Source organism: Acanthaster planci, linkage group LG02 (assembly GCF_054643075.1).
Source record: "Acanthaster planci isolate LZ-2023a linkage group LG02, COTS_SCS, whole genome shotgun sequence".
In the NCBI taxonomy this organism is placed as follows: domain Eukaryota; kingdom Metazoa; phylum Echinodermata; class Asteroidea; order Valvatida; family Acanthasteridae; genus Acanthaster; species Acanthaster planci.
In genome coordinates this window covers 9,938,980-9,964,663 of record NC_141778.1, presented here as the reverse complement: position 1 = coordinate 9,964,663, position 25,684 = coordinate 9,938,980, and the positions used below count along the sequence as shown (strand labels likewise).

The following is a 25,684-nucleotide window of genomic DNA, read 5'->3' as shown; positions in this document are numbered from 1 at the left end:
CTTTAAAAAATAGACCAAAAAACGATGAAACTGAGAAACTTTTAAAAATTTGAAGTGTCAGACAGCCACTTTTTTGTCAATCTAAGTTGGTGATTTAGCGACACAGATGGTCAGTAAGTTTTGTGCCCAAGGTATCAGTATAATACGACTTTTCCCAGATTTGCGCAAAGGAGCTCTCGTACTAATTGCATGAAACGTAATATTGTTTTTTGTTTCGAAATAATACGCATGACTACGTTTAAGTAATTGAATGTTAATGGCAGAACAGGTTTGTAACTTACAAATCATGTATTGTGGTAAACAATACCAGATGACGGGTGACAAATTAAAAATTAATCTATCGAAACTCGATAGCAGCAATATTCTGATTGAAAACTATCCAGTAAGACCTAATTAGGTTTTCGCAAGAGATGATATTAACATCGGGCTGATGCGATGGGAAGTTGTTTGAAGAGAGTATAAAAAGGGTGCTGTATCAATGCTTATCGAGTGGGCCTTTGGAGAAGAGCTGCTTGAAGGTACCAACGGCACAGAGCTTTGTGTTAGGACAGTGTGAACGAATCCGCACTTTTTCAGGTGAGTCTTCCGTGCACCGCAGGTTTCTTTTTGAAGGTGCTTCAAGGGCGAAGGGGGTTTGCAAATGTCTTCATGTTCAGTCCTCCATACATTTGTAACCGAACTGGGAAGGCTACATACAATGATAGCCAGACTCGAAGCAGATCTAAATTTCTTCCCAAAGTATGTTTATTGGGTGTTGGACAACTAATGATGTGACGTGTAAACGACAGCATTTACTCAGGTTTATCATGAATTAGAATGCCACGAATACGTTGGCCAAGCCCAAGATGCTGTGGTTAGCTTCGCCAAGTCTGATAAAGGGCTATCAAGGCTGGCCCACACCTCCCATGCTTCTTACGATATAATTTTTTAGACAGTGCTAGACTAACACAAAAATGTCGAAAATATCTATGACTACTGATGAAGCTACAAGCTCAGTGTCGAACGGCAGAATACGTTAACTGCCAACTACAAATACTCGTTGTAAGTAACAGGTGTACCAGATTCTGCCCCGAGTGTACTTGTAGAAAAAGGTAGGTTTCCGTATTGTAAATAAATACACTGGCATCATCACTGATAACACAACAAATACTATGCTCGCAGTGGTGAGGACATTCACGTATAAAATGCACATATTTAAATAATTTATTTTTCTCTTTTGCCGTTAGAAATAAAATCCAAAATTCGCAAAATTTGAAACGTATAGATCTTTGCTTTTCGACTTGTGGCTTTTCATAAAGGATTTATTACACTGATGTATCCAACTGGGGTGAGATGAGGGCAGCTAGCCCTGCCACTGGCGACAATTTTGGAAAAAGAAAATGCCCAAAGAAGCGACAAAATGAAAACAAATTATCAACATATGTGCCCTCAACAAAGTTTGTTGTTCCCTCAACATAGTATCTGATTTTACATCCCTTTTTCAAAAACATCTTCAACAACTGCAGTTAAAAAGAATGGAAAATTGGCATATGGTAGAGTTGCTAACAAATTCTGTAGTGAGTTCGACAGGTTGGCAAGAAGACTGATTGATTACGGCCAGCATAAATATTAAAGGACACCAAAACCAGATTTGAAAATGATTTCAATATGAGGAATATTTCATTTTTTTTTTTGTTGTTCGCAGGATGTTCACTCGCAGTTTGTTACTATTGCTGCTGGCCGGTGGGCTTTTGAATCTTGCCGCGGAAATTGGCTATTACGAAGGTGGAACAATCTTCTGGGAAGCCCGAAACCCTGATAATCCCCTCGAGGTGAGGAATAATTTCGGACAGATTTTCGTTTGTCCTTAAGTCGACTCCATGCCGAGTTCATTATTTACCTTGAACAGAAGCACCTCCTCATAAGCCGAGAAAAATGTTGGAGAGGAGTGCTCATTTTGCTGGTAGCAACGCGGCTGTTATGCATGCATTTCATATTCGTTTAAGAACCAGCGAAGTGCATTTCCCGACAAAAGGAGCCTCCTTTTCTAGAAAAAAGGTGCCCTCTTTTTCGTCCAGCACGAGGCTCATAACGTTCACTGGTGACAGCTGCTGGGTGAAGCAAGTAACATGTTGTTTTTACACATGGATAGTATACATGAACAAGCGTTGACATGACATGACATATCATGCAATTTGACGATGGGGTTAACAATTTGTCATCCCTGATTACTTCTTCGAAGTGCGAAACAGTGTTCATAGGGCTAATTTCCAAAGTGCGTCCCCGCAAGATTTGTGCTTAACAACAGTATTGCAACAGGCTCTGTTTGATTTCGCGCTCCCATCGCAAATGAGGCGTCGATGGTTGATGGATTTCCAGGAAATCGAGCGTAAATAATGACATTTTTCACGAAAAAATCAAAATTACATTAATCATTTTGTTTTACAATAAAAGTAAATATTGTGAATCGCGTCAGAAAATGTAATGAAAAAGTAGTTTTAAATAACCCAAAAGCTATTTTTATTTTCACCTGAAATTGCTCTAACAAATGAAAACATTTGAGGCCACAATATAGTTGTGTTGTTTTTTTCTCTGCTCATATTTTATAAGCTGTAAATAAAGTTTTAAGCGATTAATAAATTTGATATAGTTATCACTTTACTTTTTTGCTTGTTTTCTTAACCAGATTTTTCCATCTTGGATGTAACACTTGATTTTAAGACAGAAAACTACTACGGCTATAGATCATTACCCTTGGAAATATAGATACTGGTGTACTAAGCAGAACTTGACTTTGAAACCATATTTATTGGTACATTTTTACACTCTAAAATACAGCTTTACATTAAACCTCAATCTGCAACGCACGCGCACATGACAACTTCGTCTTTTGTTAAACATAAAAGGTTTTCATAAAACGTAACATTCTAGGCACCCTTCACGAAATGCTTCTGGTGGTCGCCAGATACGGAAATCCAACAAAACCTACTTGTAAGGAAAAGTCTAAACGTATGCCCAACCAACGCAGACCACCCCTCACGGACAAGCTCATACATCAATGAAGGAGACATACCAGAATCCTGAACACATCTTTCGAATTGAAAGATGTGTTCAGGTTAATTGATTAACATCGGCCTAAATTAATTTCTGAAACAGCGCATATCTTCCTGGGCGATACATATGTCATATCCGTGCCATCCAAAATTGAAACTTGAAACTGAATCAGTTAACTTCTGTAATTGTAATTGTAAAAGGTAATAACTTCTGTAATTGCTAATTTGCTCCTGCATTAAACCGAATACCACTGCTGCTGCAACTCCAATACTTAATTTCATACTTTTTAAGGAAGCGGTTACTTCCAGTTCACTATTTTAGATACAGTAGAGAGCCAGCGTTGTCTATGGGGCAAAATTTGTATTGAGATGTAAAATAGAAAAACACGTTCGTTCTTCATTCAACATCAAAACAGAAAAATATTTCCTTCCCTTTTTCATTATTTTTCGATGGAAAAACAAGAAATGACTCTTTTTCCAATTTCAAGATTTTCTTTTTTCGAATTCAAGACAAAAAAGACTTGTGTTTCAATTTTTGTTAAAACGATGAAAAAACGTACACGGACCCTTCTAATACTGTTTGGCCAGGATTCGGGGCAATTTTTAGGGACGTCAACGATATATGTGCAATAGACTAGTAAATAATTAACAGTTTTTGACCGCTGTGGTGTGGGATATGACGTTTTGAACACCCTCGGGCACGCATAGCGCATAGCGATCACCCGAGGGACGCATAGCACCCCGCGGCGAAGCCATGGGCGCTGTTTCATTTTATGCGTGCCTGAGGGTGATCAAAACGTCATATCCCACACCACAGCGGTTAACAATTGTTTGGCATACCTCTGTCTTAAGGAATTTATCCAAAGAAAAACGCCCTGAATTTCAGATGGGCCTACTGTAAAACTGTACAATGGCACAATTAACCATAGAGGAAGGCACACACAAGTAAACGATATCGTTTGCAAATGCACTGTCCCCTCACTTTCGTTAATTGCGTAAACTCTGATGTAAAACTAGTGCGGGTACCAGTGCGTGCATTTATCTAGCCTGGTTAACGATCCCTGCATTACTTTATACGCTGCGGGGACGGGAACGAGTCTGTTATACGAACGCAATCATTGATCTAATTCCCTTGTAGCCTATACCCAAAACGTATAATGGGTACCACGCAAAACTGACAGAAGTACTTGCGTGTTCCTTGTCGAACTCCCTGAAGCTTTTCGGACCCGTACGCGTTTACGCTTTGCGCACACGCAACATGGGTAGAATGAGATGTCTCACGGTGAGTGTAATATACGGATATGTTGTCCTGTCCTGTGATCGTTATGGACCAATAAACGGGCAGTATCCAAGACAGAGAAATGACAATTTGATTTGTCATACCTCTGTCTTAATTAGATACTGTCTGTTCATTGACCCAGAACCGTCACAAGATAGGGCCATATATCCGCAGATCACACTCACCGTTACACATCTCATTCTGCTGACAGTGCACGCGCACCTGCACGAGAAAGAAGAGCTTCTGAAAGTTCGACTGTTTTCACAGAGGTTACCAGAGGGTTTGATTAGTGGTTGCGCTCAAGTAACACCCTTGTTCAGGTTCCTGCAGCGTATAAGGTTATACAGGGACCGTTAACCAGACTACATAACATGTGAACTTGTAATCAATACGTTGAATGTTTGTGCAATAAAAGAAAGTGAGAGAACTGTGCATTCAAAGACGATATCGTTACGTCTGTTATATTAATTATAGAATTTGACAGTAGGCTTATCGTCTTCTGAACTTCTGAAATTCAGAGCTCGTTTCTCCTCAGCCTCAACTCAGAGGTATGAGAAAACAGTTTTTGACTGCTGTGATGTGGGATATCATTTCAAACACCCTTGGCCACGCATAGCACACTCGGCTTCACCTTGGGGCGCTATGCGTCCCACAGGAGCTCAAAACGTAATATCTCATGTCACAGTTGTCGACAATAATTATTTTGTCTTTCGCCCCAGTTTTACTTGTTGGCGGTACCCAAGGAGAAAATTTGCTGGAGAAGCTATACATGATTATTTTCACATCGCCTGGTATGCTTTCCTCTTAGATTACGGTTAATTTTGAGTTCAAGTTCGATGCAAGTAAGAAATCCTACACCCATAACCAGTGTACACAGGAGGCTATTGACACACACAAGGTTTGTTACAAGAAATATCCTCATTTTTCTGTTTCAAGAACTAGTAGATAAACAAATTAAATAACTGTTATCCAAATGAACCATAATTTTTTTACTTTTGAGGAATTATGCATGTTTCAATTTACAAGTGTAATAGAATGTGAAAAATGATGACTATAGGCCTAAGGAATAAGTCTCAGAGGATACCCTCCAAGAAAGAAAATGTGACAAAGAGTGAGAACCATTCTAAAACAGGGAGAATCACTGAGTGGAAATTTTACTTGTTTAAAAAGGTCTTTGATCTTTGTACTTCATTACATGAAATTGTTCCACCATGTGCCAAGACAAGCAGAGTTTTATTCAGAGAACAAAAACTTCCTCAAGTTGAGAGAATCGCAGCTTATATATGTCGTCAAAAGGCAAACGACTTCGAATGCAAATTGTTAGCAATAATAGAATTCACTTCATCACGCCCTTTACCAGCTAGTGTCTTTAACCCTCGGCTCCTAAATTGGCAAGATTCGGAATCTGCATATCAGCAATGCGTATAATTCAGTCCGTTTTGAATTTACTTCTGGCAGAAACTTCGGACGGGTGGTTCATTCCAAATTGAATCCGATTTTACCGGTGCCGATTATTACTGCACACACTTAAAAGATGGTATTGCCACGGGTGTTTATACCTTGACGCACATGATGCCGGAAGAAGAAGCCACTGCGGAAATAAAGTGAGTCTCGCCAATACCTGCCCTTAAACTGAACATTTTCAACTTTGAACCACTTAGGTAAGATTTCCGGAAAGATGGAGCAAGATTTTTTAGACACTGAACCATTTGCAAAATGAGGGGGGAAACGTAACAAGACTTCGGCAAAAACATAAGCAAATTACCTTCAGTCCTGTTAGCATTCCTCTTGTACTTCAGATCAGTCATGAACTTGAAATTTGTTGCAAAGATTTTTATTATCCAGAACTGAAGATGCGCATTGACGCTGCCTTTTAATGCACAATATTTCGGTTTCTTTTCCACCTGCCACAGTTACGAGGAATGTTGCTGGATTCCATCCATCTTAAATAACGCCCAAATCATCAGAAGTGGGAAAGGCTGGAATCTTGTTTCAAAAATCAACACCAAGCACAAGGATGGCGTTTCTATCAATTCCCCACCTCAAAGCAAAGCCTTCACCGTGTTTTCCATAATGTCAGGCTGCACATACCGAATTCATATTGCAAGTATGCACTTTTAGCCCCTCTGTCCCTTGAAGTTCAAGTGTACAGTTTACAGAAGTTGGGGGGAATGTGGATTCAATCGGATTGACCCTTAAGGTACGGAGCAAAGGACTACCTTTCCTTCTTGAACAACGGGCAACCATACTGCAATGAAGATTTTACGTTTTACGGGGAACCTTGTAGTGATATCCTCTTGATAGGAACAATCGCCATCAACTTTGTTACGTGTTGCAGGTTTTTGTTTTCAATAATTCACAAGGGGAAATTATCTACGAATAATGGAAATTAGCTTTATGTCTTCAGTGAACTGTTTTGTGGATGTCCTGCGACCAAAATAAAAATCTGGGTTTTTTTCGAAAATCAGTGTCTCAAATGTAACACAGGTTAGTGAAATAATGCATGAAAATATAAAATGTAAATGGGTTCAGCATTAAAGACCTTTCTTCACTTTGCACTTTACAACTGCAATTGTGATGGTCATGTTTATGTCTGTATGCTGTTTTTAGAAAGACTTTGCTTTCTTCGGTATAGCTGGGATCTTAGGGCGAAATCATTCATCCTAGCTCCTCTTTTTTGCTGTCAATACAAGGCAATCGCGGATCAAGTGGTGAGGATTACCCCCTCACACACTCACGCACACAAAAAATTGGATCTGCGTGGGCACTGTCAGTCCGTTATTCGAGTTAAAATATCTCCACACCAGAAACCAATTATGACTTTCAGGTCTATAATTATAGACAGGGATATTGACAAATTGGAAGAGCAAACAACATAGGGCGGGATAGCTCAGTTGGTAGAGCACGGATACGGTGTTCCAGAGGTCGCATGTTCAAATCCCGCTCCAGTCAATTTCTTCGTTCATCTTTATAATTATATTGTCGTGTCATTCTGGACATTGGTGTATAACCCATCATCGATTTCCTACCCCCCCCCCCCGAAATAAAGACGCTGATGCCAACGACGACATTGTGAAGTGCAGGTGGACTTCGGCAAAGAGGGAAGAATGTAACGAAAATGCTGATGATCTTTGTGGACAACCATACTTCGATGCAGCTAGATCTAAACCACTTGCAACTTGGGATCGGGTAAGAGAGTAATTATATGATTGCTGCAAGAATTGGGCTTAGTGGCAGGGTATATCGCTGTTAGCGTGGATATAATGGCTGCTTTCCTTTCTCGTATAGGGCCTGTGTTACGATTTCATGCTAGATCGACCGATAACGCAGACCGATTGGGTGTGGTGGCGCAAATCGGTCAATCGTGCTTAACTTCCCTTTTTGAAACAATCTTTCAGCCGTAAATTAGGAAAAAAGGGCGATTTACTTATGGGGGAATTCGCCATTTAGAAGATTTGTCACTTCATTATTTTAATGAGTGTCTTCATCAAACCCCTTCGTAACAGTTGGGCCTGAACTGTACGCGCTTGCGTCACTCGACTCCCCTACATCGACCAGTCTTATTATTGAGGTTTAGGGCCCATCTTCCGTTCTAATGACATTTAAATTGCTTAGTGGGAGTGGTGAATATTTTTCTAGCAAGCCAGGTGGGAGAGAAGTTGCTCGGCTATAGACACAATTGCTTTTTCACGTTGTGCCCCATGCGTTGTGCCAAAGCTGCCCAGCCAAATAACGACTTGAGATAAAGCCAAAAAAATGTGGATCATATATTGCACGTGCGCGTGAACACTTCATTTCAGCGTAGCTTGCTGGAAAAAAAATCGTGGAAATATTTGCAACTGGAGATACAAGTCGGAAAGTTGACCGCAAATATTGACGATTTGCAATGTCCCAGGTTCACCATAATCGATATTAATGATTTAATTTTAATAATTAGGAAATTAAAAGCACTGACCTCCGCAATTTAGGTCAATGCATCTACGCTTTTCCGACCGTTTGGCTAAATTTTTGTTTTACCATATAGTACTATGGAAACTAAATGCACGTGGTCAAACAACACCCTGGAGTAAAGAACTGCAATCGGATATCCTAAAAACCCTCCACAGAAAACCTGTTACATGCGACGGCCAAAAGTCTTACTTTCAGAACAACTGATGTGCTGTTAGTTTGTTCCTTCCTTACTTTGTGAAATTTCAGTTCAGTTAGGCACAGCAAGGTGATAGTACAGTATCTATACTAGGACTGGCCATCCTGATGGAAAATTATTTGTCCGCTGGTAGATCGACGGTTGGTGGCATGACACTTGGTTGCAGTGGCGTAAATGTACATCTGTAATGTGTATTCATAAGGCATATTCATGGCTTTTTAATTGTTTTCCTTTTTTGAGTGATACTGAACGCATTTTAGTCGATGGAAGTCTGAAAAAATCTTCACAATACGCTTCAATTTTGTGCCCACCACACAAAAGTGTGTGTGGGGGGGGGTTGATTAAATAGCCCATTCCTGACCCCGAAGAGTTATGGAGACATGTGCCCCCCCCCGTTTTCCGCCCAAATTTAGTGGCCTTGCTATTACGTTCTCACAGACCACAGGTCTTCTCACATCGGTGTGTTAAGCCCTCTTGCCAATTGAGCTTTAATTTATTTTGAAATGCATTTGTTTATAGGGAGCATGTGAACTGGTGTTTGGAGAAGGAGACCCAATCCCCCCTGGTTCCTACGCTTTGATGGTTATGTTAGAGGACTACGCCAGCGTTGAGTCCAAGAAACCGATGAGTAAGACACCTTTGCATTTGCTAATTGATGTATTCCGTTACGATGGAGAGTGCAGAAAGCCGGACCTGAACGTTCCAAGGATGTGTTTTTACCTGGTACTTGGACAAGAGTTCAGGATGAGAATGGTTGCAACAGCTACATCTTCAAATTACAGGTGACAGCATTACTTTCTAGCATTACTCGAAGTAGTACATGTAGGCCTAGCTGATGACATGCTCCTTATATACAGATATAGATGCTTCGACTGAAGATAATCAAAAGTTGTAAATCAATGAATATGACTTTATTCTAATGGAAACAGACATGTTTCACTGTATGAGGAACTTCTTTACGACCGCGAAGGTTATTAGAGATTTATAATATTATAATATTATAATATTTATATTATTATAAGAGATTTCCGGAAGCTTGCTGTGTGACGTTTTACTTTCAGACTCTATAGACGAGCGTTTCGATTACTAAAACACCCTCCCGTATTTTAAAATAGTACACGCAAATGGTAAAGCCAATTATGGCTTTGGGCCACACCGTGTCTGCCTGGCTGAGCTATATGAATGCCCCTGCATGCGGGTCAACATTTTTTATCTTGTTTTGGACAGCGTTCTCCAGTTTGCAATTATGAGTCCCGCCTGGCTTTTGATTTACAATGCCCTATGCCAAGTGGAGTAGCTAGGATTTTATTAGTGGGGCGCACAAAGGGGGTGCCAGCACTGCATCTTATAGGGGCACCAGCTTTCGGTGGTGGTTTTTTTTGGGGGGGGCAAGTTTTTGTTATCCATGTTCAGTATCCATTTGTCCTTGTTTTTTAAGTGGGGGCATCATTAATTGTGCGGGCACGTGCCCCCTCCCTGCCCCCGTGGCTGTGCCAATGTTAGTATGCCGACGATACAAAGAAATGAAATCCCTCGAACCCGTCTTCAATGAACACTGTGCAAGTCAAGAGTTAAGTACCATACAGGACATCCAATGCAAGCCCAGCTTTACTCGGAATACGTTGGTCTCTGCATACCAAGCTATATCCAGCCGAAAGGCTGTCTCCATGTGCAGGATAGACGGTAGAGTTTGGCCAGGTGCTTCGGGAACGCGGGGTCCTTTCCAAGTTTTCATTACAGCTACAGTTTACTTGTCTCAAAAGGTTTCGGCTCGTATTTGAGGCTTACAAATTTTTAGATATATGCTAAAGTAGTGGCTCTATCTTCCATATTTTAGATGTATTGAATTTCTAGCATCCATATGGCTCACCGGACAACCAAAATAACAGGTCAACTCTCGGTATCAATTCCTCTGACCCCTCTCTCAAAACTCAGGGATTTTGTCATTCCCAAATGAAATCTGGAAGATATAAATCTCGTGGGTGAAGGAATCCTTGGCACCATCAGCAACTATTGGAATGTAGGTTGTTCTGCTGTCCTTAAGAAAGTTCTTTTGCAACGAACGTTTGGCTGTGTTGAAGTGACGGGAATGAGCGGGGTGTTACCAAAAAGGGTTGGCAGATTGCCTCTGTAAAATAAACTTCGGTGCGTTGTGCTTGTGCCGGAAATGAGGGTATATTGCTCATGGCAATATGTCGTGCACAGTTCGTTGTAACGAGCCAGTTTGGAACTCCTTCGAGGGTCCGTGCGAAAAACGTACTGTGTCCGACGTCATTCGGGCGTGCCTGTGAGGTCTGTCCAATCAGCGCAGCCCTATGAGACTCACACGTGTCTTTTTTTTGCGTTCCCTAAATGTCAGGTTTGTGGCAGCATAGACTTGTACTACCGTTCATTAAAGATTGTATATTCACGGTCAACAGTTTATACAAGTGGGTGGTATACGAGGGCTTGGGTGACAGTCCAACTGTATAGCTGGTTTATTGCTGTCAGTACTCTCCCATTGCTTCATATCAGTTCATAAGTGGTTTTGAAGGAGGTGTAATTGTAAAGCCCAACATAACGGTGCAGCACATGTGACATCTTTAATCTCAAAGGGTCACATATGTGCAATAACGTCGTGTGTAAAAAGTAGAGAATACGATGTTACGTGTACAAAAGTATAGTTTTGGGTGCAAACCATGGACCATGGAGCTATTATACACGAGGAGCAAGTACATGTAGAGATCAAAAGGGTCAATGATGGCCACCGCGAGCACTGCACGTGCTGCAAGGACAAAACAAATTCTTCGTCATTTGAGGGCTATAAGGAATGCTCGGAAGTGCATTTGCTAAGGATCGTGATTGGTACCACGCATACGTGTCCGTAACACTTTTGCATGTTCAACATGGCCGCCTCGAGACGGAGACCACCGATAATCTTAGTAATTTTTCTGATACTCCAATGGCAATGAAAGTCTGGCTACGTCTTACATCCCCAAAACGTCTCCCTTAACAATAAACAGAAGTACTAACTAATACAAATTCTATTTAACGGGTATTGCCGTTACCAACGTATATATTGATAAATACTGTATGCTCAATGCTCGTCTGAGAGCTTGCGAAAAAAAATCACAAGCTTACTCGGGTGGGACTCGAACCCACGACCTCCGGCATGCTTACTCTCCTGCTCACTAGTGCAGACGTTTTAACCACTCGACCACCGTCGGTTCGAGTCCCACCCGAGTAAGCTTGTGAATTTATTTTATTTTTTTTCGCAAGCTCTCTGACTAGCATTGAGCATACAGTGTTTATCAATATATACGTTGGGTAAGGGCAAAACCCGTACATAAAATTAACATTTCCCCAACGCAAAATTTAAAAACGCATCTTGAAAATATTACAAATTCTCCAAAAATACGCACAATAAAACGGAAAGAGTGTAGCAGTCCATAGGAAAATTAAAAACACACAAAACATTGGAAGATTCGTTGTCCTTTCTGTCATTTTCCACAACTGTCTCGGCATGAAACCTCACCACGTTGCTAATACGGGCGATTTACAATAGTGTGCCACCAAGAGTTTGCAACGCGTTAGACAATCATAACGCGCGAAATTTGTCGACCCTTTCCAAACGCGCATTGTGATTGGCCAAGGCGTTGCAAACTCTTGGTGGTGCACTATTGTGAAACGGCCGTATTGCATCCCTGCGGCATGTTTCCACCTTCTTTTAACCGTAGGAACCACTAGGTTAAATAAATATCGCAGTTCATATTTGGGGTATTTGTTCTCTACCGCCGGACTCGCAAAATGGCATAACTGACTTGAAAGACGTTCGACTTTTTGCCAAATAACTACGGCCGATTCAGAATTTTGGCGCACATCTAAGGGGATCACTCGCTGACTCCTGAGGACTACTGAAGAGGACCTACGGTACGCATCTTCTGCGTGCATTGATTCCAGCGAATGTCTAGGGTCTTCAATACTGGAGCAGGTATTCGCGCTTTGTCTATGGAGCCGACCAGAGCAGTTAATCGGATTACAGTATGTAGGGACTTTGTTCTAACTCCTCGTGTTTAATAGCTCCATGAACTGAGTAACTGAGCAGAAGAAAGACAAAGAAGTGAGGAAACACAAAATCATATGGTAGAGTAGCCTACAGCATGAATAACAAAAATAACGTCTCCACACATTTCCATATGCATAATCGAGATAAATACATGTAATACACCATGAGAATGAAAGGCAATGAAAACGAATAAAACATGGGCGCTTGAATTTCACCATTATGGTTTGTGAGTGCGCAACACTTTGTACCTGAATGGCCTCACTTTTTGGAATACCAAAACTAGATCATGCTGTTCAAATATTTTATTGATTAGCTGCTTATCAGGAGTGCCCTTAAAATGAATCCAGCGAAGTGTGTACAAGTGAAGCTGGAAGTACGTTTTAATTAAAAAGGTTTGCAGTATAGAGAGCACCATGCAAGATGTGTGGTCTGCAAAGAACCGGAGAATCAGAACCACGCATCTTTGCATGCTGCCGCAAACCTTTATACTTAAATTTCCACCTTCACTGTGAAAAGCTTCAGACCTCAATTGACATACAATTTAAACAGAGTGCATAAATAAATAAATTAATAGTCTGGCATTGCCTTGAACTGCTATAGATGTCCGTTTTACTTACTGAAATTTAAATATTTGAATCTGATAAATTTACTCTGTTAACAGAATTACCAGCATTAAGGTAGACGACTACTCAACCGACACACCAACACGTGTCCCCGGAACTACCTCTGATTATGAGATCGTGTTTAGATTTACCCCAACGCAAGAGAAGACTTACATCATCTGTGTCCTGGCTGTAGAAGAGGAAAGGTAAATCGTATCAGTTTAAGTTAGTAATCTGTGCAGTGGTTGCAGGCAGACTATAGGTGTTCCACCTTTGAACTCCTTACCCGGCAATATCAAAGAATGGGATAGGTCCATGGTGGCATATAGGTACGCTCTGGGCCGATGTACGTGCATCAGACATGAGTCCCCTGCCCACATTAATATTTATTTCTGCCCATTAGCTGACCATTTTTGTTCCTAAATAAGGTTGTGCTGGCCTTATAACAATCAGAACATCCTTTGTACCCCCGAAAATAGGACTCTTCCCTCTAAAATTGTACAACAGGTCAAGGCCTAACCACTCTATGATTATATTACTGTCCTCAGCAGCTCGAGCAGATACCACTCTCTAGGCAGACGCAGACCTGACAAGGTCAACAATAGAGCAGAGGCATTTTCATGTAGCATTGAGCAAAAAGTCTTCCTAGTTTTTCTAGTGATTAAGCCTCATATCACTTTTCATTAAATGATTTATTTCAACAGACCATGACTCTCAATGCGTATTATTTACAATTACAAATTTCCATAAAATTACAATCAGTAACATTGATATAATTATTAACATTAATAATATTAATAAAATTATAATTAATAATATTGATGTGAACAGTTAATAGTACTAAATAGATATACTATCATAAAAAGCCAGGTAGGACTGACAAAACACCCCCTCCCCAAAAAATCAATACCAAATACCATTGAAAAGCAAGCAATAGCACAGACGGAGAATTGAGTGGAAACTTGAGTGATTTCAGGACAATCAATTAAAAAACATTCAAGATGTGGATAAAGTGAGGCAAAGGGCTTCTCTTGAATCGTTCATTCTAAACCTGATCTCACCTACCTGCCCAGTATGCCTTAAATGGTAACTGCGCCTAGGTTTAGCGGGAATGTGATTTCTCAAATGGTTAATTGAGGGAGTGTTTATGCAAACACCTATAGCAAGGGTGTTCCCTCCTGTGTTCCAGCTGGTCCAGTTTGCATATATTTAATGCTACAGAACACTGTTGATTGATTCTACAAGCCCGCTTGTCACTATGAACATCTAAAATAAGAGGTACGATGCAATAACAATGGACGCTCATTGTTAGCGCACTGTTTCTTTTGTTAGATGTTTGTTGTGTGGTATTCTCTCGATATCTCCAGGTCGTCGCTGTTTTTCTTTGTTATACTGCTTGACCACACAGGTGTAGCGTACTATAGCAAAGGATGGATAAAGGACGTATAGATACTGAGAAGATCAAAAATTGTGAGACTGTAATACTAAACCCTCGGAGCATGAACAAGAAAAAATGGTGTGTTTGATGATTGAATTCACGTGCGCATCCCACTTTTTGTCAGACTTCACAATATCGGAGTGTTCAGTTGTTATATCTGTGAGTGTTGAAAAGGGGGGCACGGGTTTATTTTGCGACAACCAAACATCCATAATAATACACATTTTAGGTTGAGCCACATTTTATTATCAAATGCCCGAATGTGCAACTCAGGTAATAAGTTAAGCAAACTTGATTGATCACTGACGTGTACCTGTACGTACGGCAGCTATTGAGCTGTCAGGGCAAAGATGTTCTTATCTGAATACAAGCTTTACCTAAGTGGTTTTTACAAGACTGGTATCCACATTTGTTCATTTAAAATTCCTGTTTATTATCATCTACAGGTTCGTAAGCTCACAGTCCTGTTTCACCGTAAGGGTTGTTCGAACAGGTAATTGCAAAAAAATATTTCGCTCGCTTATATTCCAAATGCTCCACAAAATAATGTTTGCCCTGAGATTTTAACTTTCAAACTAACCAAAGACCATATATTATTTGGCAAATGAAAAATGAGAACCGAAATAGAACAAATGCAAAATTAAAATGGTTTACGTAAAAAGTGCTGTTCGTCATGGTCAGAACCGGGGGCATTACGAGTGGATAAAATCAACTCCATCCCAGCTGAAAACTCCCAAGAAGCTGAAGCAATCGTACCGAATTGGGCCATCAAATTCAACAGAGAGGTAAGAAATTTAAAGTGCCACTTTAGTGTGCTCTTTTATGTATCATTCAACAATACAATAATGAAAATTATGTGCTTTATTAATGCATCTATCGCATCGAATGAAACTGGTTTCCTGGAACTTTTCAACAGCTAATTATTTGCGAGAAAATTACGTAATGAAAAAAAGCGATATGCATCGTGTCTTGGGTTTCAAAGAAATCTCCAGTGTATCTTCTCAAACCTTTTTAGATTCAAAGCATACTAAAATCCAGCCTGTTATTTTTGTGTCAAATATATCACGTCTGTCAATTCTACAATATTTTGAAAAGAGCGTGGAGACGTAGCTCAATCGGGAAACTCCCGTTTGGCAGGGCCATTTTTGTAAATCCCAAAATACTTTCTCATTGGATTCCTTGGGAATAAGCACTAGAAAATAAAGTAATGAAAAGGTTGAGTTTTTAAAAATGGGAGTTCAAATGTAAAAGATAACTTACTCCAAATTTGTAAGCTTCTCTCTTTACTAAATGTTGGCATAGGCTTAGCCAGTTTCATTGCGTTTCTTTTTTTTTCTTTTTGTTTGTTTGTTTGTTTGTTTGTTTTTGTTCCTTGTGACTCCAGGAATCTTTTCCTTAGTAATCCAGGAATCTGAATTTGCAACAACTGTTGGCAGTGATTAAAAACGAACTAAGCAAAATTATTCTGCAATCAACAGTTGTTTAATTTTTTTCTTTGTGCACTAAAACTCATGCGATATGAAAACTACATAGACTAGGATTGGCCTATGAGGACCAAATTTAAGTTTTTGTTTGGACCCAGTCAACTTTATGAGTTTTTTTATGATAAAACAAATAAATATTCACTATAATGGCAGATTCAACAAGGAGTGTTCAGCCCGGCTTATGTGACCCTGCGTGATTCTAGCAACGCCTTGATCTGGCGTGTGGATGCCACTGGCCCCGATGCTGTCGTTGTCAACGGTGACACCCTTACGTTCCCAAACAGCCACGAGGTGTTTCTTGATTTCAAAACCGAGTACACCATTTCCCTTGATGAAGGAGTCGTACAGAGTGCTGAAGGGCAAGCCCAGCGCAAGTGCACAGTGAAATCCAAACCTGCAGAGTGGAGCTTTGTCCCCAAACAACGTCAGTCTTGATGTGAATCGATTGTATCTTTCTGTCTGTTGTTGTAAACGATGCTTGTTTCCCAGAAACGATGCATTTTTATAAGTCGTTCCACGAAGTTGTTTTTCAATGATATTTCCTGCAAAAATTAATCTTCCTAGCGGAGCAAAAAGTACCACGACTTACGTGCAGCGTGTCTTCCATGAATATGCTCATTCCCACGGATGAGGTGGACCTCGGGGGCCATGGTCCAGAGATAATGCATCTGCGTGACCCACGCTGTAGAGGAAGCAGGCACAACGACACCTACCACCGCATGTGGACATCTTATGGCATGTGTGGAACAACTTTCCAGGTAGGAAATGTTCTGTCGCATTCACCTCATTCTCTCATTGTCATTCAGACCGATTAAAAACGAATCCAAATTTTAAGTCACAAGGAAAACAAAGAGGATTTCAAACTTAATATATACATGTAGTTATACAGGTAGAAAAATACATATTTATGCAGTGTATTAGAGAATGATATAAGCAGTTTTCAAGATTGTTATGAACTATTAGTGCAATATTCAAATCTTCACACTGTATTTAGTCCAGTGGTGAAGATGAAGAAACCTATTTCTCTATTTACTAAGAAACGTGCAATTTTAGTGGGTTTTTGGTAGGTATTGAAAGAATGGCAAAACCGTCATTCATTTGTCGTTTACTTCAGTTAAAATACAATCCTCCAGGCCAGCATCTAAAACGTAATTATCTAGCAAAATTCAGACCTAATTCATAAAAATGAACTGTTAAAAAATTAACAAATTTATATCAAGTTGTTCGAGGTGCTTTGCTTTATCTTTCAAAATATTAACGATGCTTTTAGGTTTATTGGCGATTCGCTCATCAATGACGCCACGTTCTAGATTAGTTAACGCAAGTATGGAAAAATAATGAAGACACCAAATTTGTATATTAGATGCCATCCATTTTCTTGCGTGTTTACGTGAACAAAGTTAGCATTGGTCCTACCTAGATCTTTCGTTTGTCCTGTTATGTCGAAGCACTGCTATAGACCGTTTCACTAATAAATTCATAATTATGCACACATGCACACAAATGGCCTTGGCGGCAAGGGTGATTAAAAATGTACAGGGGTGCAACTTTGATCATTTTTTCTCGGATTTTCTGGCGCTGTTCATTTTGTTTTCTTCAGGAAACCCCATTAAATGTTTTTACTAAATTAAATTATCTATGGACACTTCTAATACCTCTTACGGTAGCTTTTATGGAAGTTTGAAGAATTAAACCATTTTCAATGTAATTACTTCCGGTTTCATGACGTCATCGGCCTCAACCTTTTACATGTGTCTCGAATGGGTAAAGATCATCACAGACACCAATTTTGAGGCTATTCCAACAAAATCTGCCAGACATCCAGTCAAAACTCATTTTTCAAAATTTTTAACCTGTCGCTAGAGGGCAATCGAGAATTATTTCACGTCATCGGTAGATGTTTTGAAGAATACTGTACCCTTAGTAACTAACACTGTTCAATATCAAGTCAATATCTTTTACCAAATTAAACAATAAACCACTTCCTGTTTTAGTCTTTTTCGACCTGAAGGAAAGGTCATGTGAGTTGTAGGCACGAGATGAAACGATGATTTAAGTTTTACTACTTGCCGCAAGCAGAATACTGATATCATATCCATTATTAAATATTTAAGGTATCGAATTTTAAAGGGCTTGTAATTTCACACTTGGTGACGTCATGATGACTTCATTGCTCCAGAAGAGTATTGGTTTGTACGGCTTAGTTCTGTGTAAAAAGTGGCCCAAAATACCTTCGGAAAAGCTGTATAAATTGATAAAATCTCTACCTATTCAAAATTTAATCCACTTGATAACGTCATCATGACACTGCTATTTTAATATGATCTTTGGGTTGAGGTTTTTTTGCTTGTTGTAACTTTAATGATAATTCAAGATCGCTAGGTGACCAAAATATTGCCTTGAAAACGTGTACAAAGTCAGTGGGCTGAAATAAATATAAAAAAAGCAATAATAAATCATTTGATAACGTTATCACGACGTCATTGTTTATTACCATCTTAACACAAGGGTCCTTCATTGGTGTAATTTTGATGAAGATCTAATCTTGCAAAAGGACTAAATGTCCCTGGTGGAAGAAACGTGCACAAAGTCAGTGGACTTTTTGGAGAAGAAGTAAAAAACGTCGGAACAAAAAGAAATCCTTTTTTAAATAAATGCAAAAAACAACAACATACTAATTATTTTAATCACAATAGCAATGGGAATAAAATTGATTATGTTATATTAAAAACCATCATAAATTAAAAGCGATTGAAAGCCAGCAAAAACTGACCTGCTTATAATAACTACATGTACTTTGTCTTCATGACGATGCTCTTGTGGATTCTTATGAAGAGCCTTGTCAGCAGATTCGCTGGAAATGTCTCTACTTTTGGTCTCGTCATAAACAGAAAAATGATGAGGTCCTCTTTCAACTGCTACCTCATTCAGCTTACATCCAACTGTCCATCACAATGACAAGCCGATGAAGAAGTGCGATGCTTCACTTACATTGGCTGCATATTTTTTGCACGACAGTAAACTAGACAGATGCTGTAGCAGCAACCTTAGGCCATCTGTGTGAAAGGATATCCGCTTTGAAGCACCCCCTCATTGATTGAAAAGAGTCAGGTTGGTGGGGAGTGTTCATTTTATTGGTAGCGACGCAACCGCAACGCTTGCATTTCGCAGTCGTTCGAGAACCAGCGAAGTGCATTTCCCACCACGGCAGCCTCTGCTGTGGAAAATACTCCCTCTATCAGTTCCGCTAGCGGTCTATAGTCCTAACGGGCAATTAAGATCTTTACTAACTGTACACATTGCTTCCAACTCCCGTTGGTGACATTTTTCTTTCACGTTGATTGCAACAACTTGCAAGTGTGCAAGTTTACAGTAGGCCTACATGCAATTTGACCCTACCTGTAACTTCTGAAGCCTTTACGTGTTATCCATCCCTTGAATGGTCAGAAAACTGATTACTTCTGAACCCTTAGTATGAAGACAGATTGCTGGTTTCAAACCTCTAATGAATCTAAATTGTGGAAATTCACGCTCAAGCGTGGTTTTGTGCGAAGCGCGAGCTCACGAAATTATGGCTTATTTCTACGGCACAACTGCAACACTCTAGGCCTAAGTGAAGGGTAGAAGTATTGTCAAGTCTAAACTGAACCGACACTTATAGTACCAGCATTTCAGAACAATAAACCAAAATTTAAATTCGCCATCTTCGTGCTATCCTCAGAAAGCCCTATCAAACGATTAGACCACATCACGAAGATCGACGATTCACGTGGGGCTTATATCGCATGGGTGACACCTGTCTACCAAAAGCGTACTAGCTCAGGGCCTCATCGGTGGAGTCGCTTAAAGCTACGTTTAAGGACATTTTGAGACAGCACCTTCAAGCTGCCAGAACACAGCCCATTAGCTTGGAAAACGTAGCCCACATGGCGCTCAGTCATCAAGAAATGGTCCATGCAGCCGACTGAGAAATCCCTGTAGCAAGGAGCAGAAACAAAGAGACGGCAGCCACTTGCTAAAGCTATCATATGGCAGCAGCCATCCCTCAAATGCAGTTAGTGTGAGCGGCTGCCAGTAACCAGGATTTGCCACTCTGCACATGAGAAGTCATATCGTAATTTAAGCACCCCCCAAGTCCCACTCAGTTGCGAGTGACAGTCCATATTGGTAGGACTGAACTTACAAAGTCTTTTGGCATTAGTTAGATTATCTATGATTTGTACGCATGCAGGTCTGTAAATGGCCATGTGTTCCAGAGGTGTCCACCCAAACTGTTGCAGTAACACATGAGAATATTGTCGGACATCCACACATCCAAACATCTGAATATCATACAAACATCCGCACCGCACACAACCCTTTTGTATCCGCTGGAGCATACTACTACTATTACTACTTTGGGTATTGGATCCCCAGCTACACAACGGAAATCATGTTGTAGACGGAAGTCAAGAGATCCTTTTAATGCCGTCTTTTATTTTGACCAGAAAAGTTTGTGAACCCTTTAAAAAAACCTGACATTTAGTTGCACTCCCTGTGGATTTTTGTAACATTGGTTATTTGATTATGATGGAGGGAGATATTTCACAATTTGTTTCTTGTAGTTTTTGATCATGTGTGAATAAGTGTCCAGTGGATGGTATTTTCTTTTCAGTCTTATGATCTTGCATTATCTTAGGATCTTTAGCAAAGTTGAAGTCAAGCAACTTCGATTTGACCGACCATTTAGAACTTAAAGAAAGAGGCGTAGGGGAGTATATAGTTCAGAAACATAAACATATGCCGGACGTACAGTTAGCAAACATTGCAAAACAAATGAGAAAAACAACAAGCTGTGTGGACAGTAAGCAGTAAGTTTGTGCACGTCCCACAACTTCAATAGTGATGAACAGCAATGTCGATTGGTAAAATGCTGAGGACCTAAAGCATAAGAATCCAACCGAGCGATATTTCTCTCTTTTCTTTTTACAGCGAAACGGTACGGATTACACGTACAGTAACATTATATACATCCCAGAAAAGCCCTACAGCCCTGCAGGGACCGAAGTCACTCGGGCTCCCCACGAGGAAATCCGTTTCTCCTGCAACATCCCTGCCAAGACTATCAAGACCCTGCCGTACAATCCCAGTCTTCCGATCATTGAGTACCGAGTGTTCAACGGCAGAGCGAACTTCTTGGATGCTCTGACGGATAATTCGCTGAAACTCTTCGATGCAAGTTACAGTCAACCCTACAAAGAGACCTCATCACATCCACTCGATGTGACGTTTGACACGAGGCTTTACTTTCAGGGAAAAGCTAGGTGTTCTGGTGGCCGTAACTGTCACGCCTCCTTCGAGTCATGCTGGGCCACAACTTCCGAAAATCCCTATAGCTGGCCACGTCATGAATTGATTAACGAGTGGTAAGTAAAGTGTGAATGATATTTTGCATTACAACTCCTAGCTGGAAAGGAATTCTTTTTAACTCGGACAATTGGTATTTTTCGGTTGATAACTGCGTTTTCTCTTTCAAAAATATCGGCCTATTCTTTTTAAACTTCGTTCGAATGTCACTTCCTTAGCATGTACATGACAACTTTTTTAACCACGCAGTCATTATGTAGACTCATCGCAATTAATCCTTCAAAAGACACGTAAACTGACTGTAATCAGTATCTAATTGTTCCAGGTGCGAAGCCGATGAGACATTACAACTTCACGAGTCAGATGTTTCTAACAAGGTCCGCTTCTCTGTTGGTGCATTTGCTTTCCTTGGCTGGCGCATCCATGACACGGTGAGCTTCATAGTGTGTAATAATTAGCACGTTGTCGGAAAGATGTCAGGTCAGATTAACTAAGCAGACCAATGCACATGTCTTAAATTATTAAGACATGTGCATAATTATTCACATGGTTTGACGGCAAAACCTGTTATTTCGTAACGGTGACTCCGTACACCGCACTGATCTTCAAATTGTGCGCGAACTTCGGGTTCCATTGTTCCATGTAGCTCTGTAGGCAGTGACGTGGTTTAAACTGAAGTGAAGTCTCACTTATTATACTTGGCACGAAAGTAAACAGAACATCAGGTAAAGTATTAGCAGAATTCTCAGAAGTTGAACGCATTCCAACTGCAAATTTTCCTCCTTTCTTTTACGATGTCACAATTGTTTCATGATTGCATAAACCGCGTCTGTAGGGCGAAATAATTTTTCGGTTGCATTTGGATTATTGATGCTTTGTAAATGCATTTCGGGCTAGAGTACAAGCAAATTACAAAAAAGGCACTCCATCTTCGTTAACTACTTACAGTGCGTGTATTTCGTGAGTTAGAGCCAAATTTCATTCTCATTGTTTCATTTGACAGTGTCAATATCCGCATGGTAATCAAATATGGCACTAGTAGCAGTTGAAGTTAAGAAGCGCGGATGATATCGCAGGCAGATCCAGGATGTTTTGTTGGGGGTGCTGGGAAAGTTTGGTTAGTAAAAGGGGGCTGGTTACTACATGCATCCGTCGCCCTTGGGGAAGCCACTTCTTTGTTTTGTCCATAATCAGTACAAGCAAAATAAGACCCCATGTGGTTTCTGCTTTATATGGGTCTTTAGACATAAGCCACCTAAAAAGTCAATTAGCAGAGGGGTTGCCCTAAACCCTAAGTCCCCGGATCCACACCTGTGTTATTCCTTGGCAAAAGCAGCTAGCCGACTGATATGTTATGCATTGTTCACTGGTTTTGACTGCCATTGTCATGAAGCATATTCGGGTTTTGAGCAAAGTTTCCGTCTCCCGTGAAATGTGGTGAGGGTGTACACAGATGTAAAAACAACAATTGTGGGCATCTTCATATGGAAAAACTTTATTGACAAAAATTTTGATGTTCTCCCAGGTGTACGTCCACTGCAATTTATTCGTCTGCTATCCCGTTGAAGATTCCTCCGAATGTACAAGAGTGTGTCAGACCTCGACAATCACTGGAAGGGAAAGCCGACGTGATTTCGTGTCAGTAGTCTCCTCTCCAGGACTGTTCTGGCAGAAGTAATATGGCCAGTTTCACGATCAGGTTTGGCCAAGTCTGAAGCCTGAACCTGAAAAAGACAACCGATTTCCGATTATTGTTTGCGTTTGAAAGTAGATGTAAGTTTTGCATGAAGTTCAAATGAGTAACGGTGTCAGGGTTTTCACTGCAACCGATATATTTGAATTTATCGTAGTTCGTAGTAATGCTTGTATGTAGATTCTTTTTCATCGGTAAAAGTATGTTTCTCTGTTGAATTTAATTGAAGTGGTGGTCTCAGTTCATCAAATTTGCATAGGAAACATGTGGAAACATTGAACAATGTTCGGTTTTTCACATGCAATCTGGAAACTAAGGATGTTTTGTTGTTATTATATAAGGTAAATTGAAACTTCGTGTGTGTAAACCACGGTGTTCTCGTTTGCTGAGTATATGCCGAGGAGAGTCTAATGCTGTATATCAAGGTTATGAAGCCCCTTTTATCCTTGCAACGAACCCTATCGGTTTGCCAACCACAGGTTATGATTTAGATAAAACTTAGCGGAATGGTAGCTGATAAATTAATGAAAATGTTACGTATGGCAAACATGCGAAATGTAGGCCTTAAGTCCAATAAACAGGTTGAGACATGGTAAGTTAAATTTTATTTCTATTTAGTCCATTTATAATGCTTTAAATCATTTAAAGAAGTTGTTGAATGTGTTTGTGTTTTTTCCATATTCAGTTGCATTTTGATATTTGTTGAAAAAACCTTACCTAATATTAGTGATAATACAGCACACCTGATTGCATTTGTTGTCGACGTTGTTGACTCAAATTTTTAATAATTACACTAAAGGTGTTTGAAGATGTTCCTTGGTTAAGCTTATAGTAAGGGGTATAATTATAGCATGGATCACTATAATTGTCTTTGCATGTATTGTTCAGAAATAAACTTATTGCATTCACTTTGTGTATTGTTGCTCGGGTTTTTATTTTGTAAGTGCCCTATAACATTGGCTGGTAAACCGTTAAAAAAGGTAAAGATAAATGTATCTGCCAATAAACTCAAACAGGAACAAATACAAAAACTAAAACAAGATCAAACATGGGGAAACGGACGCTGAGGACACTGTGTACGCGTGATAAATTTATGCAGTGTTTAGCGAGAGTATACGCCTATCCCATCCTTGTAAATGATTGTCAGCGGAATTACACTAGCAAACGAAAAAGCAAAGCCATGGGGCGCATGATATTAAGGAGCTGGAAGCATTATCCACAAGATTACAATGTTGGTATGGATTATCAGCCAGGCTGCGTGAGACGTCTCCTCGCATGCAGGGCACCCTTCTAAGGGATCCCCCACCCAAGAGATATATCCCCTGAGCTGAAGACCTAACTATTCCAACAATCATTTTATGTCCATTTCGTATCTTCCAGTGACCTGCAGGTAGCTCAGTCAGTACACTTGGCTTTTATATTGAAATGCCCTCTCAGTCTACAATGCCCTCCATCAGCTATGTTCATCAAAGACCAAGTCCCCCAAATCCAAGTCTTTCAGTGAATTCAAAAACTTCAGAAGTTCACAATTCTATTTCCCCTTGTGGACAGTACCAAGTCCAAACAATTCTTGTGAACTACACCAAGCCGACAGAAATATGTATTGTATTGGGCGCCGTTTTGTAAAAATAATTTTAACATGCAGTTTCATGGTTTAGAGACAACGGAAGCTACATATTTGTACACTTTTATCGCTTGTAAATGAAAACCTATGATCGACGTGCAATTTCATGGTTTGTAAACATTGAAAACTACACATGTGAAAACAGTGGTTTGCTAACTGTAACGAAAAAGATCAATCACCTCTAATTTAATTGTTTCTAAACCAAAATAGACAATTATTTTTTCGGTTTTTTCATGACATAAATTATAGAGGCAGTATCACAACCGGAGCGAAGGTAATTCTTATCCAGCTGAACGGATTCTACAGGGAGAAACAGAGAGATGGTACAAATGTAACTTATGGAAAATGTGGATAAAAAGTCCTCCTGAAGCAAAGTTGTCTGCCTTTGGATTCCAATCTTGGCGTAGTAAAGGATTAGACGGTAGATAATGTGCCCTGTCATCCCGTCAGTTAACGATACCAAAATGTGTTCGTCATTTTCATGAGGATGTCAAATACTTGAAGATAATCTTGTGAAGAAAGTGTGTGATCATTGTCAATAAGATGGGTGTCTCATCGTTCGCGATCACTGGCAATTTGTATCTTTGTAATGCGAGCTTGGTCCGAAACTTTTCGTCTACTGTATCTTGTTCACCTGGTCTGCCTATACAGAATAGGCCTACTTAGAAGCGTCCCAACCAACAATTCTATAAAAACCCATTTTGAATAGTCAAATGTCACCACTTTCCTGAGAGGCAGTCCATCTTGCCGGACCTTTATCCACTTCTGCTTCTCGATATTGGTGTTGTACATCATGTTTCTTGACGGAGTTGAAAACGCAAAGGTTTGGTAGTTTTTAAAACTGGTTACTTATATTGACAGAGAAATAATTCGGATTAAATAATATTCATCTATCTTTATGTTATGGTTTAGATTGTTAAAATTCTTTTTCTCAAATACTGGTAAAACTGTAGTGTTTCCGACCTCTTAATTGTTCTCTGTCATCTTTCCAAAA

At 40.0% G+C, this 25,684-nt stretch overlaps 1 protein-coding gene across 1 annotated transcript; it reads left to right on the top strand.

Moving 5' to 3' along the window:
• Positions 1–456: 456 nt before the first annotated feature.
• On the top strand, positions 457–23,974 carry LOC110987653 (uncharacterized). The gene is made up of 15 exons (XM_022250566.2): positions 457–576; positions 1,685–1,811; positions 5,120–5,209; positions 5,770–5,915; positions 6,225–6,418; positions 7,361–7,500; positions 8,978–9,240; positions 13,165–13,311; positions 14,990–15,036; positions 15,225–15,328; positions 16,181–16,451; positions 16,592–16,785; positions 20,999–21,432; positions 21,699–21,804; positions 22,899–23,974. Exons 2-15 carry the CDS (start codon positions 1,686–1,688, stop codon positions 23,049–23,051), a joined length of 2,415 nt encoding a protein of 804 aa, XP_022106258.2. The 5' UTR covers positions 457–576; position 1,685; the 3' UTR covers positions 23,052–23,974.
• Positions 23,975–25,684: the final 1,710 nt, after the last annotated feature.

Excerpts from the sequence above, each read along its gene's own strand:
- LOC110987653 (XM_022250566.2), top strand. The coding sequence starts at position 1,686 with ATGTTCACTCGCAGTTTGTTACTATTGCTGCTGGCCGGTGGGCTTTTG. Across the intron at positions 1,812-5,119 it reads ACCCTGATAATCCCCTCGAG|ATTACGGTTAATTTTGAGTT; the intron begins GTGAGGAATAAT and ends CTTTCCTCTTAG. Across the intron at positions 13,312-14,989 it reads CTGGCTGTAGAAGAGGAAAG|GTTCGTAAGCTCACAGTCCT; the intron begins GTAAATCGTATC and ends TATCATCTACAG.